The 12,739-nt window shown below is 39.9% G+C and overlaps 1 protein-coding gene across 1 annotated transcript; it reads right to left on the minus strand.

The window, feature by feature from the left end:
* Positions 1-225: 225 nt before the first annotated feature.
* On the minus strand, positions 226-12,280 carry RNF139 (ring finger protein 139). The gene is made up of 2 exons (XM_059902434.1): positions 11,809-12,280; positions 226-2,288 (listed from the first exon to the last, which is right to left on the minus strand). Exons 1-2 carry the CDS (start codon positions 11,987-11,989, stop codon positions 475-477), a joined length of 1,995 nt encoding a protein of 664 aa, XP_059758417.1. The 5' UTR covers positions 11,990-12,280; the 3' UTR covers positions 226-474.
* Positions 12,281-12,739: the final 459 nt, after the last annotated feature.

Consider the following 12,739-nt stretch of genomic DNA (forward strand, 5'->3'; position numbering starts at 1 on the left):
CTTAGTTTTAAAAATACTCTACATTTAGCATTTATCCTCTGGTACAAATTATTTGATTTCTTTGATTTAACATGGTTTCCCCTGATCTGCATTTTTATTCTCTCCCACCCATTTTAAAGAAAAACTAGGGTCCAGAGTTCGACACATTATATACTTTCATTGAGGAATCTTTGGCACAGTTGACGCACCATATTATTACATCTATTAAAAAGTTATTTGTTCAAATTTGTCATAAAAATGTGAAAATTTTATTCTATGTACAATAATGTACACAAATTTAAATAGGTCACCAAAGAGACCAGAAGTAATTGAAGAGGTATATTTACAGTAGCACATCACAGTAAACGGAAAACCATTCACAGATTCAACATTGATACTGTTTTTGTGCTTGGTTACACACTGAAGTGAAGCGTATTACTCCATGTTGGATGAACTGAATTTTAAACAAATACCTCAATGATTAGTAAATGCTATTTAATCAGTATCATCATTAATCAGTTCCTCAGCTGCTGGGCCTGTGTGCTGAATCACTCCGTTTCTTTCTCTCTCAGCGTCATCGTCACAGTCTGAACTGTCGTCATTCAATTCCCTGTCAGATTCAGCAGCAGCTTCTCTTACAGCTTCCTCTGGATTTTCATTGGGTGCAATAAATCCATTGTTGTTAGATAGATTTGAATTATCCTTGATATCATCTTCAATGTACACTTTTTGATGGCACATTGGACAAGTATCTTGAATGTACAGCCATTTCCGAAGGCAAAGTGCATGGAAATAATGATTACATGGTGTAATACGAGCAGATGTTGTAAACTCATGATAGCAGATTGCACATACATCATCTATTTCTTGTAGGCGGCTCCCTTTTATTTCAGGAAGTGAATTAATTTTTTTTACAGCAGTTCTACGATTCATGAATGTCTTCCAGCCATTTTTTGCTTGTAAGTAGATGTTAAAATAGGCATGTAAGCACATCATACAAGCCCGAATTTTACTTCCTGACTCAAACATCATAGTATAAGCCCCATTTCCAAACATTACCACTCCAAATATAAATTCAATAATATTGCCTGTTGAACGAACATAGTAGACATAATCATCAAGCTTTTCCCAGAGGACATTATAGTAGCCATCAATCATGAATAACGTATAAACAGTGAGAGAAACAATTACTTTTAAGCAGAGTTCCACACAAAAGGCTGTAACTGCAAACAACCATGTATTTAGTGCATAGTGATGCCAAAGAACATAACTGAGTATAACAGGAAGAATAAACAGGCAAGCAGAGACAAAGAGCACAGGAAAATGTCTACGGAAAGATGACACATGAGAGGCACTGAGAGACATTAATACAGGGTCTGTCATTCCGTGGATGAAATGCAGGACTGCTGTTAATAAAAGGCACATGTTTCTACTTAAGCGAATAAGTCTCTCTTCTGGTCTTAGCCCACTTAAACCAGTCTGAAGAGCCAAAATAAAAAATAAAACAGGTGCTACAAAGCCAAGCCGCCTGTCATCTTCTTCAGTTGATCCAATAAAGGCCAATATTCCAAGACCCAAATAATGGGCTATTGAGGAAATTACAGCACTCATGCCCAGTACAGTGAGTGTAGAATCACACCCACTAATTATAAGATTACAAATGAGGTCCCAGAAATCATCCCAAGAAATGACGAAGGAATCAGTTTCATTTGCCATCCTTAAAATGTACATTAATACTGTAGCCTGAGCTGTAATTCTTGTTAGCCAAAAGACTCTCAGTACATCTGGGAAACGAATCCTCTTCCATGTGTCCTCCATTAATAACTGTAATCCATAAATTCGATACATGTGCCTCACTAAAAGATAAACGTATCTTGTGGAATAATAAAACCACTTAAGTTTCACTGCCAAGACAAGCACTGTATTTAATGTGAGAATCAAGGAAGAAGTAAAAACTAAAGTCTCTCGGATGTGTAATGGTAGCTCTGTGATTAAGCCTATTACAGGAACCAAGAGATCCAAAATAATTAACTGTGAATAGACGGAATGAATTTGGAGTAGTGTAATGTATCCAATTCCAAATGTTAGCTGTAGAACGATGAGTGCCATCCACAGCGAGGGCCCTTTTCGAGGAAGCAGCTCAATTCCAAAAGCTGATGTGTTGTAGGCACCATAGAAGTCAATGTGCAAAGCAGCATAATAATTTACCAACACTGAGGTTGCGGCTAATAGAAAGGCTGAGCTGTACATGTAAAACTTGAAAAGTGATCGCTGTGACAAGGTCAGAACAATACTGGATACAAATATACCTAAAAAAAAGAAAGGACATTCGAATGAAACATTTTTAAAGAATGTTTTTTCCACTAACAGTTATGATATTCTTCCTTTAGTAAGGAAGTATGAATATTTTCAAACTGATGAACGTTAAGCCTCAAGACAATTTAGGCTTAAAGGCCAATGAATGTTTTTTGTAAAGTCAAAGTTCAACAGGACAGATCAAACATATTATCCTTAAAAATCCTACCCCTTATTTTCTAATTTCCAAAGTAATTCAAGTAGTATTATATGTCCAGACACCAAATTACTAAATTATCTTCAAGATGAGTTTGTCATGGTATACACAGTTTAAAAAGTTTTAAACTTGAAAGAACATATTCATAATTATTAAAAATATTTAAGATAATTCCATTACAAAAACATTAAGGATTAAAAATAACCCAAGTGGAAAACTTTTGTTCCTATTAAATCTGAGATTTCTTTTTCTTAAACGTGTTCTTTAGGACATCAAGTTTAAGTTTCACACTTACCCCTAATTCCTCCTTTTACTCAAACTGAACTCCTGCTGGCTCTTATTTTTCCTGCTCCTTAAATCTGAGTATTCTACCTCAGGTCCAAATTCACTTTTTTTCTGTACATACTTTCCCCTACAGATACCAGACATTTCCTCCAAGTTTCCTTTTTCCTGTATGTTTGAATCTTTTTCTTCAAATAGTCAACCCTTTTTACTGTTCTTCAAATTACAAAAGTAACATTCAGAAAACCAAAACATGTTTGAATAAACCTTCCCCTCCCCCGCTCTGCAAGCAACCAATGCACAGTCTGTTGTGCATCCAGCACCATCTTTCTTGGTGCTCTGACAAATTTTTAAGTGAGATTACGATAAATATTACTATCCAAGGTTTCAACTATGGGAACCACCTCCAAATATTCCCCTATTTCCACTTCTACATTACAACTGCAACACTCAAAATTTCTAAACCCTACTCAACCTACTCTCGCCTCAAACAGCTCTTCCTTGCGATTTCCAGTTTCAGTTAGAGGTACCATTGTTATTCTCCTAACAGTACCTCTAGCCCCTCATCCTCAAACTCTGACAATCAGTGACAAATTTTACCAATACCTATACCTCCCTTTTCTCAGTGACACCCACATATTACTCTGTCTCTGAAAACTCTCTCATCCAAATCCATCTACAAGCCATCACCAAATTGCCTTTCTTCATGTCTCTGCTCAAAATACTGCAGCAGCTCTGAAATTACTATCAATTAAAATCTACACTCCTTGTCCTAACATTCAAGGACCCAATTTGCTTTAAAGTAATATTCCTCCCAACACACACACCAATGCTCCAGGTTTCTTTCCCAAACATACCCCTTCTTCTCTGCCATAATTATAGCTGTATTTACATTCTTCTCTTTGCCTGGCAGAACGGCCCCATCAACTTCCCAAATCCCTGACTGTTCAAATCCTACCCATCCTACAGACCCACTTTTTCTGATACTGACTGTTCCTTCAGCATATCTACAGAACTCGGCAAAACTCCTAATACTCATACACCACCTGATACTGAAGTTTGTAGTTATCTGAGTAGGTACCTACCCTATTATAGGGTCCTTGATAGCAAGCAAGGATCCTACCTTTTACATCTACAGATCCTGAAATATTTTGTAGAAAATAAAATAATTGGGGAAATGTTTCTGTTGAATTCTGTGTTCTATTTTTAAAGGCAACCATAAAATACAGCCCACTTGGAAATTGAAACCTATGAAAAGGTAAGACAAAGCTGAGAAATCAGACCTTGGAGTACAGAAAAAGTGACAAACTCCAAATTAAACATCCATCTATCCACCTGATTTCAGCATGCAACCAAGACCAACACTGCATAATACAATAGAGCCATTCCACAATCTACTGCAGTTAAAAGCAAGGGCCAAGTTCCTCCAAATGATGACTTTGCCCACAAACTTAAAATTTTATCCTGTGCCTATTTGTCAGGTCATTTGTGAAAAGGACAACAAAAGAAAACAATCACCTGGAAGATATATCAACCTCTGCGCAAGAACCACCCAATTCGCTGAACAAGTGGGCCACTAATAATCCTCCCAAAGAGCCCTTTCAACAGAAAATGGGCTTTTTTTTTGAGCAGGTTTAGAAACCCTTCCTGTGGACGGTAACAGGAAATGGAATTTACTCAGCCACCATATGCCATATGTAATCTTACTTTCTCTACACAGAAAAACAAAAGTATTTTTTCCTGAAACAAAACTTAATCTCCTAAAATGCATCAAAACAAAACCAAGATAACTTCAGTTCTATTATATGCTACTTTTTAAAAGGGAGAAAGTCAAGCAGGGACTGTAAATTATTTTTAACTTGCGATTCACAAAGTGGTACATTAATCTTTACCTGTGAATATTCATGAACTTTGCTGTAACTTATAACCAGATTTTTTTATTCTAATAGCTTTTTTTCCCCTGAAGCTTATTTTTACACAGATTAAGGAATTATTTGGGTTTTAGAAATACTTCTGGACAGAAGAGAGTGTGATAGACAAATAATGTAGTGAGACTAAAACCTCAAAGTTTGGATGTCTCCTAGCAAGTATACTACTCTTTTTTTTTTTTTTTTTAAAGTAAACACCCCTAAAGTTGATTTGTCTCCATTTAATCTTTTCTTAAAAATTAATTTATTTATTTGTTTTTATTTTTGGCTGCGTTGGGTCTTCGTTGCTGCGCGCGGGCTTTCTCTAGTTGCAGTGAGCGGGGGCTACTCTTCGTTGCGGTGCGCGGGCTTCTCACTGCAGTGGCTTCTCTTGTTGCGGAGCACGGGCTCTAGACGTGCAGGCTTTAGTAGTTGTGGCATGCGGGCTCAGTAGTTGTGGCTCACGGGCTCTAGAGTGCAGGGCTCAGTAGTTATGGCGCATGGGCTTAGTTGCTCCCTGGCATGTGGGATCTTCCCGGACCAGGGCTCGAACCTGTGTTCCCTGCATTGGCAGGCAGATTCTTAACCACTGCGCCACCAGGGAAGCCCCTGATACTACTCTTTCTTGATTAAAATTACTCCCCAAGATTTAATAATGACCAAACATTTCAAGAATAGTATAAAATTATTTTAATTCCTACCCAAAGTTTATATGTACACGAGGTTCTTAAATTTTTCCTTTATACTCATGTTCCTGTGTATGGAATGTAGAATCTGCTCTCATTTCATAGGAAAAAAAGTCAATTTTTCAAGTCTCTCAAGTAATATTCCCTCTCATGGCCTTCGGGAAGTGTTGTCAATAATATCAAAGTTTCGTTGCATTTTCACAACTTCAGACATGCAACTCTTGATATTTAACCTGTAGGCCTAAGAAAATTAAGCCCCAGGACAGTTTCCTCATTAGGATTTAAGAGTGACCTGCAATAAGTAATCAAGGCTATATATAAATGCTACTTTATAAAGAAAAATCACCTTGGGACAGTGGCGCATAGAATTAACTGGAATCACAACTCAGGGATCCAATTGTCCAGCGATTAGAGAGCTTCACTAAAGTGCTCAAGGTAGGAAAAGCGGCAGGTATCAAAATCAATTCAGAGCTTTGACAATATACATGAACTCAATTCATGAAAGAGTTCAGTGTCTTTTCAATTTGGATTACCAAAAATGAGCAAACAAAACAAGCTGAAAACAAAAAACAAACCACCATGCATGTTACACAGCAAAATGTTTAATTCTTTTATGTGTAAAGTCCATTCATACCTTTAACCTTTCTGGAAGTTGGGGACTAAAAATTAGAAGGAAATAAGACATAACTCCCCAGGTACCTTAAATACCTTTAATATAAAATCTAAAGCAAGCTGTGGAAAAACATTTCAATGCCTGACAGAATAAAGACGGAACAGTACAAAAATAAATGTTTTAACTACATTACTCCCAAGGGAACCCTATGCAATGAAATACAAAACAAAGTAAATAAAACATCTTGGGGTGTCAGTCTGTAGGTGTACTTGACAAACTATAGCATAAAGAAAATTTTTCTATCAAACTCTTTAGGTTAAAAAAGGGTATTCTAAGTCTTTTATTAGTAAGATAAATTTTGCTTTTTTGCTTTTTAAATTTTTAACAACTATGTGTTTATTAAAAAGAAACATATGAACATGATTTTTTTTAAAAGTTCAACTCTATAGGTATTAAAAGTTAACCGAGCTTTGCATAAATAAACACACATTCATGGATAAATACTTGTTTTTGCTTTTTACCCAAAGGAGATCTCATTATAATAGTGGAGTTTTTTAACCTTTTCTAAAAATTACATTTCTGATTCCTCATCAAAGAGGGCACCTTTCGATTTACTGACCATTCATGTTTCTTCCTCTGTGAATTGCCAGTTTATCTTTTGCTCATTTATTTACGGAGTTGTTTTTCCTTATTGAATTGTAGTCATTTAAAAAATACTCTGACTACAGATTCTTTGTAGTTATCTGTAATGCAAATATCTTCTCCAGATGTGTGGCGGCTCTTTTCACTTTCTGATGCCAGCTTTTGATTAACAGAGATTTTTAATTTTAATATCATTGAACTTATCAATCCTTATTTAATACATTTGCTTTCACATATTTCTAAAGAACTTTTCCCTTACTCTAACGCTAAAAAAAAAAATTCTATATTTTCTTCTAAAACTTTTAAAGTTCTGCTTTTCACATTTAGATATTAATCCACTTAGAACTATTTATATATATATATATTTTATAAATGTATTTATTTATTTATTTAGGCTGTGTTGGGTCTTTGTTGCTGCGCGCGGGCTTTCTCTAGTTGCGGTGAGCAGGGGCTACTCTTCGTTGCGGTCCACAGGCTTCTCATTGCGGTGGCTTCTCTTGTTGCAAAGCACGGGCTCTAGGTGCGGGGGCTTCAGTAGGTGTGTCACAGGCTCTAGAGCGCAGGCTCAGTTGCTCCGTGGCATGTGGGATCTTCCCGGACCAGGGCTCAAACCCGTGTCCCCTGCACTGGCAGGCGGATTCTTAACCACTGCGCCACCAGGGAAGTCCGAACTATTTACATACTGATGTGAGGTAGGGATCCAGTATAATTTTTTCCACATGAATAACTAAATAACCACTAATTGAATAGTCTGTATTTACCTCAATGTATTGTATACTTCCAATTCTACCTCTGAAACACATCAAGTTTCTCTACATACATGGGTGGTCTGTTTCTGGGCTTTCTATTCTGTGCTATTTGCTGGTCTATTTGTCCACCTCAGTAGTTCTCAACCAGGATCAGTTTGCACACCCTCCCTTCCCCTCCAGTCGTCTGGCCACAATCCCCACACCCCCACCAAAGAATTATCCCATCCAAAATGTCAACAGTATCTCTGCTGAGAACCCCTAGGCTATCCCAATGCAGTCATAATTACTACTGCTTCACTTTGCTTTTACACTTCACAGGTTTTCTGAGTTCTTTCTACAGCACCAAAAATAACTATCTCATGTTTTTCAACAATTTCATTGCATGGCTGAAACTGATAATATTGTACAATGAACAGATTCTCTTTAAATAGACATTTAGATTAACAATTTGTTTTTGTTTTGTTATTACCAACAATGCTTCAATGAATATCCTTGCCAACAGTTTCTGCACAACTATATCTTCAGGCCAAGTTCTTAGAACTGGAATTGTGAGTCAAAAGGTATACGATGAATTTTAGTTGATAGCACCAAATGGCTTTACATAGAAATAACACCTTACAAAAATTGTTTAACTTCATCTATCTCCCCATACCAAACTAGTTTTTATTCAAACTTTGAATTCTTCACCAATCTCATAAGTGAAATTTTGTTTTAACTGCATTTGTTAAATTATAAATGAGGCTGAGTAATTTTTGCTTTGCTTACTGACCATGTGCATTTCATTTACTGTGAAATGCTTATCCTGGGCCCATTTTTCTCTGGGAGTATAAGTTTTTCTTATTGACAGAGTAAAACTTTTATTAGTACTTCAACTAAATATGACGCAAATATTTTCCCCTTAATGCGTCATTTTTAAGAATCTTTGTAAAAAAAGAGTTTTTTCATAAAGAAGTTTTTCATTTTTATGTACTCAAATTTATCAAATTCTCCCTTGTAACTTCTGGATTTTCTTTTATGTTTAGAAAGGACTTTCCACTTCAATGAATTGTCATTATATGAGTAATACTATTAAAACAAACTCCTATGCTTGCATTTTCTGCCTTGGATTTAGACTTGTTAATTCAGCATTACGCTGCACTGGGCTGCATTTCATTCAGCATTGAACACCTCCTAAGAATAGCTTAATAGTCTTAAATATGATCTTATTTGGATCTCCAAATGAGATGCTTTATATTCTGACTTGCTGAAATTCTCTTATTAGTTTGATACCAAATAAAAGTATAGTAGTAATACTTTTTTGTAGGGGTAGGAGAGTAAATTCTTCAGACACTGAACAAAACTGGATGCAGAATAGATTTCCATGTTTACAATTCCATTTTAAGGAAAAAGGTGAGAGTGACAAATTTTGAGATTTATATACAGTAGCACAGAGAGGTCTACAATTATTAAAAAACTAACCAGGTAGAACAATTGATTTCAACCATCCTTTGGTATCTTTTACACACAAACCTGTCACTTTCAATAATAAATAAGATGCTTCATCGAATGGTCCTCAAATACTTAAGACATTTGTTTTTATTCAGGATGAAATGTTTTACCACCAAAACCAGTTTTTAATAATTTTATCATTCTTACAAATGTCATAAATTAGCATAATTACACTGCCATAATGTGAGGAGCAGTCAAATGATAGATTTGGAAAATATTTTGTATATCTCATAAAGTCTGACCCAGAGAATACTCTGGGATCAAAATTTTCAAATAAACAGCAACAACATTTTGCTGATGACTTCCCAAAACTGAAATATCTGTAACACAGTATGGTCTTAATTGAAGTATTAAAAAATTTTTTTAAAGCTACCATGTTTACCAGTAGCCAACAATTAAATGGCCCTTACTAGGTTCCAGGTACTGTTACAAGAACTTATGTCCTTAACACGCTATAAGAGAGAGACACCATTATGATCCATCTTTAAAAAGGTACCGATAAGAAAAGGGAGGCACAGAGCAGGTGTAACTTGCCTGAGGTCACATTCTTCTTTAACCTCTCAAATGCAAACTTCCATGATTTACTACAAAAATAAGAAGCATGGATATAGTACAAGGAAAACACCAGATTACTTTATTCAGTGTTCTTAAACTACAAAAGATTTAATTAAAGAAAATACTCCTTTAAAGCTCCCTAGCCTGAAGCTCAACTCTGAGCACACTGCATTAAAGCACCTGGTCCCCAAGGGGCTCTCAGAGGCTCTGTAGTTACATGCCAGAAGAACACTCAAGACAGTGGCTACACTACTGGCAGAATGAGTATGTGAATCCTCTCAAACCCAGTTTTGTTTTGGTTTCTTTTTTCCAGCTCCTCCACCATGGCCTCCTCCCTCCTCTCAAAGCAGAAGTGGGGAAAGCCCCTCCTACCACCCTCAAGTCCATGTTACAATACATTTGGTTATTTAGTGCCCAAAACAACACTTGGTAATCCCAAATTTCACAAAGCTCCCTAGAGCCTCTGCTCTCTCTCTAGCAAACTCTCTCTTCTCCTGTGGGGTTCAGGAATAGAAATGCTCAGTGTTCTCCATTTCTCAGTCTCTCCAACCCAGGAATCAGCACAGGTCTTGACTGCACGCATGTCATCCATTAATGTGGAGAGGCATGGCGGGGAGGGGTTGGGAGTCTCAGGATCAGCTGGGACCACCTTTTTATAATGAGACAAGCAACTGCCTGTTAATTTATGATCATGATGAGTGACTTCTAACTGGCAGGAATAAAATGCTTTCCCAACAGGTCCCCATTCTTATTAATTTCATTGTAACATTATTTAACTAACCTCACTTGTATTCCCTGACTATCAGAATTAAACAAAATATGTTAAGTACAAAACATTAAAGCTAGCTTATGTTCTTTTTTTATTGTGGTATAATCAATAGATAACATTATATTAGTTTCAGCTGTACAACATAATGATTCGCTATTCCTATACATTGGAAATCACACAGCTCCATTTTTGCCACAAATATGAGGGCATTACATTTTGCAGTGGTAAGCAGGACGGCTGGATTAAGTAGCTGGTGGGTTACTGAGAAGTCTTGTGCTAAAGAACATCACGTTCACATCTGTTATTTTTAAGATCTAGCATATGATCATTATTATAGCATTCTGTATCTGGATTGCAGCTGTACTGAGGAGGAAGATGAACCATGCCTGATGTCAGAAGATTGTTAAGCCTAGGTGCTGGCAACCAATTACTTGCTGTGTATCAAAAGCAAAACACTTAAGCTCTATCTCTCAGTTTCCTCATTTGTAAAATGAGAATACCACCACCCACCCTCCTTTGAGGGATTTTTGAACGTTAGGTTAGATAATACCAGTGAAAAAGCACTGCAAAAGTAAAGTACCAAACAAATGTAAAGTGTTGTCATAAACAAAACTTAACATTACCACTTTTTTAAAAAGTAGAAATAAAGCAGCAACAGATGGCTCCTAATTCAGAAAGGCTTGGTAAGGATCTCACCATCAGCTCGTCCTCAGCAACACTTCAAAAGCACAGCCTCACTAAAAACTAACACAAGAATTACCTCATCAACAAAATTTGCCACGTTTCAATTACTCAAAAACTTCTTTTAAGCGTAAATGTTCCTCACTCTGGTAATGCAAGTGAAAATGGGGAGTGAAGTATAAGATGCTTTTAACACTCCATTCATATGCAACGAAGACACTGATTTTCAAGTCTTATCACTTCCTAGCCACGTTTTTATAACCGTTCTCAATACCTTCTTCTCTATTCACGGAAAATTTTAGGACTCGTTATAAGTATCGCCTTCTTCGTGAGGATTTTTGTAACAGTTTCAAGGTCTGACATTCTCTTTCGTTTGGATGTCATTTAAATGACAACATACGAGTACTCTGCATTTTAAAAAGGGGGAAACTGAGGCCCAGGCCTCGGCACAACGAGCCCAAGGTCACACACGACGAGATCAAAACGTAAGCAGAGTTGCTGTTTTTCCAAGGCTGTCGCATAGAACGCGGTAAGCCAGTACTCATTCCCCTAGAGAAACAGCAGGCACAGAGCCGCATGCTCACACCTCGCTGCTTTCTCCCCGCCCTCGCTCAGAGGCAAAAATGAACAGGAGGCTGATTCGCAGGGAGGACCGCTCCGCTGTCAACTCTGAGACAAGTGTCATCTCCTCCTCCCGCCCGGCCCGCAAAGACGCCCCCGGGGGGGAAACGAAACTAGCGCACACACACACACCACCGCCTGCGCGCGCGGCTGCCCTCTCCCTCTTGCACGTCTCAGCCCGCGAAACTAGTACACACACACACACACACACACAAACACACATACACACACACACCCCACGGCCTGCGCTCGGGTGCCCTCTCCTTCCTGCACGTCTCGGCCAGCGGAGCCGTCCCCGGACGCAGGCTACCCCGTCCCCCTCACCAAGGAGCCGGAGTAAGATCTGGAGCCCGATGCAGAACCGGCTTTGGCTGGAATCGTAGTAGGAGTTGAAGATGGCGTCGATGATGTAGAGGCAGGGCACCCGGAGCGCCACTTCGAGCGCCGCCCAGACCTGCTGATGGGCCATCCGCACCTGCTGCTGCGGGGGCCCCACCGCCGCCATGAGCCGCTGCCACACCGGGGCTGGGCGGGCCGGGCAGGGCCGCGTGGGGCAGGGTGCGGGACGGTGGCCGGGGGCGGAGGCGAAGGCGGGCGACTCCGCCCCCGCCCTCCCTCCTCTCGTGTCTCTCTCACGGCCCGCCCCGCCGCCCGCTCGCGTCTCTCGAGCTGGAGCAGGCGGCGGAGGCGGCGGCGGAGGCGGCGGCGGCGGCTCCCGAGAGGCCTGTGGGTGTCGGTGTTTCCGGCCGGCTATGGTCTGGCTCCTCCTCCCTCCACCGCCTCCCCCGCCCGCGGAGCCACCATCTTGACCTCGCCCGCCCGCCTCTGCAGTTGCTGCTGTTGCCAGGCCCGGAGGCTGCGCCCGCGGTCACGCGAGACCGCGGAAGCCGCGCGCCGACGCTCGCGTCATAATACGGCGCTAGGGGCGAGCCCCTCGCGGTCACCACGCTCGGCGTAGCAGACGTCCCTATCGTTGCCATGGTTTCCGCCCATCTCCGGGGCCGGAGCCGCCTTTGCTGCCACCCAGTGGCGCAGGCGCTGTTGGGCAGCCGCGCCCTCCAGCCTCGGGGTGGGCGCCTTACCCGCAAAGGCGTTGGCGCCGTGAGGCAGTCACTGCTTTCTCGGGAGGGAATTATTAGCTGCTTTATTAGAGCCCATTAAACGTCCCATAAACATGATTCAGAATTGCTTGGCAGGAGGAGAGCCAAAGGGCGCCGCCTGCCAGAGCTACTCCACCCCACCGGGAAGCCGGGTC

Source organism: Balaenoptera ricei, chromosome 17 (genome assembly GCF_028023285.1).
Source record: "Balaenoptera ricei isolate mBalRic1 chromosome 17, mBalRic1.hap2, whole genome shotgun sequence".
In the NCBI taxonomy this organism is placed as follows: Eukaryota; Metazoa; Chordata; class Mammalia; order Artiodactyla; family Balaenopteridae; genus Balaenoptera; species Balaenoptera ricei.